A 6986-nucleotide genomic window follows, 5' to 3' on the forward strand; every position below is an offset into this window, starting at 1 on the left:
TTAACTTCCTAACTTCTTGAGATGTTGCTTCAATATATCCACATAACTTTCCTACCTCATGATGCCATCTATTTTGTGAAGTGCACCAGTCCCTCCTGCAGCAAAGTACCCCCACAACATGATGCTGCCACCCCCGTGCTTCACAGTTGGGATGGTGTTCTACGGCTTGCAAGCCTCCCCCTTTTTCCTCCAAACATAACGATGGTCATTATGGCCAAACAGTTCTATTTTTGTTTCATCAGACCAGAGGACATTTCTCCAAAAAGTACGATCTTTGTCCCCATGTGCAGTTGCAAACCGTAGTCTGGCCTTTTTATGGTGGTTTTGGAGCAGTGGCTTCTTCCTTGCTGAGCGGCCTTTCAGGTTATGTCGATATAAGACTCGTTTTACTGTGGATATAGATACTTTGTGAAGATGCTGGAGGAAACCGGTACAAGGTCCTTTGCTGCTGTTCTGGGATTGATTTGCACTTTTCGCACCAAAGTGCGTTCATCTCTAGGAGACAGAACTCGTCTCCTTCCTGAGCGGTATGACAGCTGCTTGGTCCCATGGTGTTTTTACTTGCGTACTATTGTTTGTACAGATGAACCTGGTACCTTCAAGCATTTGGAAATTTCTCCCAAGTACAAACCAGACTTGTGGAGGTCTACAATTTTTTTTGTGAGGTCTTGGCTGATTTCTTTTGATTTTCCCATGATGTCAAGCAAAGAGGCACTGAGTTTGAAGGTAGGCCTTGAAATACAGCCACAGGTACACATCCAATTGACTCAAATGATGTCAATTTGCCTATCAGAAGCTTCTAAAGCCATGACATCATTTTCTGGAATTTTCCAAGCTGTTTAAAGGAACAGTCAACTTTGTGTATGTAAACTTCTGACCCACTGGAATTGTGATACAGAGAATTATAAGTGAAATAATCTGTCTTTAAACAATTGTTGGAAACATTACTTGTGTCATGGACAAAGTAGATGTCCTAACCGACTTCCCAAAACAAACTATAGTTTGTTAACAGGAAATTTGTGGAGTGATTGAAAAATGAGTTTTAGTGACTCTAACCTAAGTGCATGTGAACTTCCGATTTCAACTGTATAAAAGTCGGCCGATTTAATCGGTATCGGCTTTTTTGGGTCCTCCAATAATCTGTATCGGCGTTGAAAAATCATAATCGGTCGACCTGTATTCTGTATACCCACCCCTACCTTGTCACAACACAACTTATTGGCTCAAACGCATTTAGAAGGAAAGAAATTCCACAAATTAACTTTTAACTAGGCACACCTGTTAATTGAAAAGCATTCCAGGTTACCTTATGAAGCTGGTTGAGAGAATGCCAAGTGTGCAAAGCTGTCATCCAGGCAAAAGGTGGCTACTTTGAAGAATCCCAAATATAAAATAAATTTTTATTTGTTTAACAATTTTTTGGTTACATGACTCCATATGTGTTATTTCATAGTTTTGATGTCTTCACTATTATTCTACAATGTAGAAAATAGTGAAAATAAAGAAAAACCCTGGAATGAGTTGGTTTCCAAACTTTTGACTGCTACTGTGTATATACAGTGCATTCGGAAAGTATTCAGGCCCCTTGACTTTTTCCACTTTTACGTTACAGCCTTCTTCTAAAATGTATTTAATCATTTTCCCCCTAATCAATCTACACACAATACCTCATAATGACAAAGCATGAACAGGTTACTCTATTTTTTATATATTTTTTAATTTATAAAAAAATAAAACTTAAATAACATTTACATAAGTATTCAGACCCTTTAGTCAGTACTTTGTTGAGGCACCTTTGGCAGCGATTACAGCCTTGAGTCTTTTTGGGTATGACAGTACAAGCTTGGCACACCTGTATTTGGGTAGTTTCTCCCATTCTTCTCTACAGATCCTCGCAATCTCTGTCAGGTTGGATGGGGAGCGTCCCTGCACACCTATTTTCAGGTCTCTCCAGAGATGTTTGATGGGGTTCAAGTCCTGACTCTGGCTGGGCCACTCAAGTACATGCAGGGACTTTCCCGAAGACACTTCTGCGTGTGTGCTTAAGGTTGTTGTCCTGTTGGAAGCTAAACCTTCGCCCCAGTCTGAGATCCTGAGCTCTCTGGAGCAGGTTTTCGTCAAGGATCTATCTGTACTTTGCTCCGTTCATCTTTCCCTCTATCCTGATTAGTCTCCCAGTCCCTGCCACTGAAAAACATTGGGCTGTCGTGCCTTTTTCTGAGCAGTGGTTTCCGTCTGGCCGCTCTACCAAGGCCTGATTGGTTGAGTGCTGCAGAGATGGTTGTCCTTCTGGAAGGTTCTCCCATCTCCACATAGGAACTCTGTCAGAGTGACCATTGGGTTCTTGGTCACCTCCCTGACCAAGGCCCTTCTCCCCCGATTGCTCAGTTTGGCCGGGCGGCCAGCTGTAGGGAGTGTCTTGATGGTTCCGAATCTCTTCCATTTTAGAATGATGGAGGCTACTGTGTTCTTGAGACCTTCAATGCTGCAGAAGTGTTTTGGTACCCTTCCCCAGATCTGTGCCTCTACACAATCCTGTCTCTGAGCTCTATGGACAATCCCTTCAACCTCATGGCTTGGTTGTTGCTCTGACATGCACTCTCAACTATGGGACCTTTATATAGACAGGTGTGTGCCTTTCCAAATCATGTCCAATCAATTTAATTTACCACAGGTAAATCAAGTTGTAGAAACATCTCAAGGATGATCAATGGAAACAGGATGCACCTGAGCTCAATTTCGAGTCTCATAGCTGAATACTTATGAAAATAAGATATTTCAGTTTGGGATTTTTTTGTAAATTGAAAACATTGTTTTCGCTTTGTCTTTATGGGGTGTTGTGTGTAGATTGATGAGGAAAAACATTTTATTCATTTTAGAATAGTGTTTTTGTAAAATGGTTAAATTAAAATGTCAATCTACACACAACCCATAAAGACAAAGCGAAAACAGTTTTTTGAAATGTTTACAAATGTATTAACAATCAAAAACAGATACGTTATTTACATAAGTATTCAGACCTTTTTCTATGAGATTAGGTGTGTGTGTGTGTGTCTTTTTATATATGCGTACGCACACTGAGTGTACAAAACATTAGGAACACCTTCCTAATATTGAGTTGCACCCCAATTTCCCCTCAGAACAGCCTCAATTCGTCAGGGCATGGACTACAAGGTGTCGAAAGCATTCCGCAGGGATGCTGGCCCATGTTGACTCCAATGCTTTCCACAGTTGTCAAGTTGGCTGGATGTCTTTTTTGAGTGTGAAAAACCCAGCAGTGTTGCAGTTCTTGACACACCTTTATACCGGGTGTGCCTGGCACCTACTACCATACCCCGTTCAAAGGCACTTAAATCGTTTCGCTTGCCCATTCACCCTCAATGGCACACATACACAATCAATGTCTCAATGCTTAACTATTATTCTTTAACCTGTCTCCTCCCTTTCATCAACACTGATTTTAAAGTAGATTCATTAAGTGACACCAATAAGGGATCATAGCTTTCACCTGGTCAGTCTGTCATGGCAAGAGCATGTGTTCCTAATGTATTCTTCACTCTGTGTATGCGTCTCTGTCCATCTGTTGTATGTATTTGTTTGCAGGATTCTCATGAATTTATATTAATTTTATATTTGTTTTATGTTTCTATTTAACCTCAAAAGACAAGTGATACAAGGATTGGGCACCTAAAAGTTTAGCCTTTCAATATTCAAGGTCTACCTTCTTTCATTCTGTCCTTCCTATTTCTCTCTCTCTCCCCCCTTTTAGGAGGCCCTGCACACGTACCCTCAGATGGCGGGAGACCCCCTGGACTCAGGAGCTGTGAGGGTGCGGTTCAGTGGGGAGGGCTACAACCGCAAGACTCTCAACAGAGTCAAGAAGAGCCTACCCAAACCACAGGTGTGTGTGTGTGTGTGTGTGTGTGTGTGTGTGTGTGTGTGTGTGTGTGTGTGTGTGTGTGTGTGTGTGTGTGTGTGTGTGTGTGTGTGTGTGTGTGTGTGTGTGTGTGTGTGTGTGTGTGTGTGTGTGTGTGTGTGTGTTGGTAATTCTCTGTGTGTGTTTGGGGGGGGGTTTGGTTGTCCATCTCTTATAAGTTGATAAAGTGTGTGTGTGTTGTGTGTGTATTCCCATGTTGTGCTGTTGAACCTTGATTAGATGTGTTGTTGTTTTTTTCATATATTGTTTTTATACTATTAGTTTAACCTCTCTGTCTTCCGCCAGGACCTTAAACTGTCAACAGAGTCATGTCGGATCTACAGCCTCTATCACTCCCTGCATCATTATAAATATCATACTTTCTTACATTGTAAGAAAGAGGTAAGGACATCCGACCTGTATTTTATACTATTGTAATAGATATTTAAATATGTTGCGATATTTAAATAGTATCAAGAACAGTTCTTTTTTTATTTATTTTTTATTTACCCAGCAGAAATATTAGTCCATGTTTAATTCCCGTACCATTGCTTAAAGACACAAGCTTATATATTTCAAATAAACACACAAGTCGTAATATTTAGTGTTTTATATGTCCCATGCTGACATAGTCAACTAAATTAAATTCATACTTTGTGTCCAATCAACAGTGGTTGATAGGAATTCTAAATATTTTGTTTATATTAATATTGTGTTTCCCCAGCATACATCAAATATTGTTTATACCTTGTGTAGATACACCATAGCCTAGACATGAACTTCTATTTTTCAAAAGACATACTATTACCATAGTCAAAACCATATATTTTGCTTATATTTGTTTCCCTGGCAGACATCATATATTGTGTTTTATATTCTGTCTTCCCCGGCAGACCAACACTATAGAACAGGCAGCTGAGGACCCTGGGCAGGAGGAGGTGGTGCAGCAGTGTATGGCCAACCATGGCTGGCTGGACACCCTCTTCAACTCCTTCATCGAGCTGCTCACACTCAGCACCAAGGCCTGAGAGACAGACCAAGGGGAAAGAATACAGAAAGAAAGAAGGAAAGCCAAAGAACATAAGGCACAGAAACTAGGGCCCCAGAAACAGAGGTTGGTGAACGAGTGGAAACGAGGGAATAGAGTTGTATAGAGGCCCCATCCCACCTGGAGTCGTGTGGGTCTGAGGGACAACTTGAAAGGCCACTCTAGGAACAAGAGGGTTGGTAGGTGTGACCTTGGAGAGTGACCTCTCCTTAGTTGCTCAATTACTAAAATATAGAATTACTTGACCTTGAGAATGGACGATGACCCCACAGGTGCTGGAGTCGTTCCTGATGGGCCAAGAGAGGAGACTCACCAATCAGGAGACAAAGACCGACGTTAGGGTCACAGAGAAAAGACAAGGCAGATGGATGAGGTATTGCACCAAGTCACAGAGGATTGTCATACTGACATTGTAAAACTGTGTCAGTCCCAAACAGTTCAGAGAGAATCTATTACTCTTTCGTTTTTACATAAATTATCTTTTAAAGACTCTAACGGCTTTTAATGAGTGGACGTGGGCGAGAATGCTTTTTAAAACATTGTTAGAGGAGTGCAGTGAGCAGTGTGACTATATGGGAACGGATGCAACATAAAGGTGTTAATTCTCGCTCGCTCTATGCGACAGTAGTCGGCAGTACCGGTGCGCTATGTGGTAGTATATAAACACATTTGTATTATTTATGAGGTTTTTAATATAAACTCTCACAAGCGCTGGGATGCCGCCTTAGCATTTTAAGTAACATTTTTCACAGGTTATACATAAAATCGTACACCCACATATCCAAGCTGTCTTCCTTTTTTTTCTATACAAATGATTTGAGGACGAGACGAAAACGTGTTATCAACTATGTCTGTAAAAGGGGAAAATGGGAGAGTATATTTGAAATGTAGACATTGTAGTGCTTTAGTTCATTCAGCAGAAACATGCAGGTTAAAAATGAAAGAAACTAATAACCGTATCCAGTTCCCTTACACACGAGTGGTTATAAATAAGTAATATTTAAAAAGGAAATAGTCATTTCATTTTTATCAGTTTGATGTTTCCAAAAAAAAGTCTATCAAATTTTCCTTCGAAAGAAAGTCTGTGTAAATATTGTACAGTTCTTGACACATTGTTTTCTTCTGTACATTAACCCTGTATTTGAAAAACAAATAAAACCGGCAAAGAACAATTTGTTGTTGAAATCCATGTATATGAAATGCAACAACTCCTCCGCTACGCTGATCCTCAACACTGGAGCATAACAAGGGTGCCTGCTCAGCCCCCTCCTGTACTCCCTGTTCGCCCATGGCTGCGTGTCCACGCATGTCTCCAATTCAATCATCAAGATTGCAGACGACAACAGTGGTAGGCCTGTTTACCAACAACGATGAGACAGCCTACAGGGAGGAGGTGAAGGCCCTGCCAGAGTGGTGCCAGGAAAGTAACCTCTCCATCAATGTCAACAAAACGAAGGAGCTGATTGTGGACTTCAGGAGACCGCAGGTGAAAAGGTTAAGTTCCTCGGCATGCACGTCACTGACAACCTGAAATAGTCCATCCACACACAGTGTGGTGAAGAAGTTTTAACAACAGCACCTCTTCAACCTCAGGAGGCCTGTTCTACCCACTACCATCTAGATAGAACACAGGTGTCAAACTCATTCCACGGAGGGCAGAGTGTCTGCAGGTTTTTGCTCCCTTGTACTTGATTGATTTAATTAAGTTCACTGATTAGTAAGGGAACTCCTTACCTGGTTGTCTAGGTCTTAATTGAAAGTAAAATGCAAAAACCAGCAGACATTAAGCCCTGATCTAGAAGGCAGAGATAGTATAGGTGCATCAAAGCTGGGACCGAGAGACTGAAAAACAGCTTCTATGCTCTAAGACTCAGACATCAGTTACAAACAAAGCATGTGTTGAGTGAGTCCACCAGATCAGAGGCAGTAGGGATGACCAGGGATGTTCTCTTGATAACTGTGAATTAGACATTTTTCCTGTCCTGCTAAGCATTCCAAATGTAACGAGTACTTTTGGGTGTC

At 41.2% G+C, this 6986-nt stretch overlaps 1 protein-coding gene across 1 annotated transcript in view; it reads left to right on the forward strand.

The window, feature by feature from the left end:
• The window catches only part of LOC106579416 (proline-rich protein 12), a 61890-nt gene extending 55754 nt beyond the window's left edge, over positions 1-6136 (forward strand). The window contains 3 exon segments of the mRNA XM_045702614.1: positions 3770-3901; positions 4223-4318; positions 4810-6136. Coding sequence (XP_045558570.1) covers positions 3770-3901; positions 4223-4318; positions 4810-4944 — 363 coding nt within the window. The 3' untranslated portion in view covers positions 4945-6136.
• The last annotated feature ends 850 nt before the right edge of the window (positions 6137-6986 follow it).

This window comes from Salmo salar, chromosome ssa19, assembly GCF_905237065.1.
Source record: "Salmo salar chromosome ssa19, Ssal_v3.1, whole genome shotgun sequence".
Taxonomy (NCBI): Eukaryota; Metazoa; Chordata; class Actinopteri; order Salmoniformes; family Salmonidae; genus Salmo; species Salmo salar.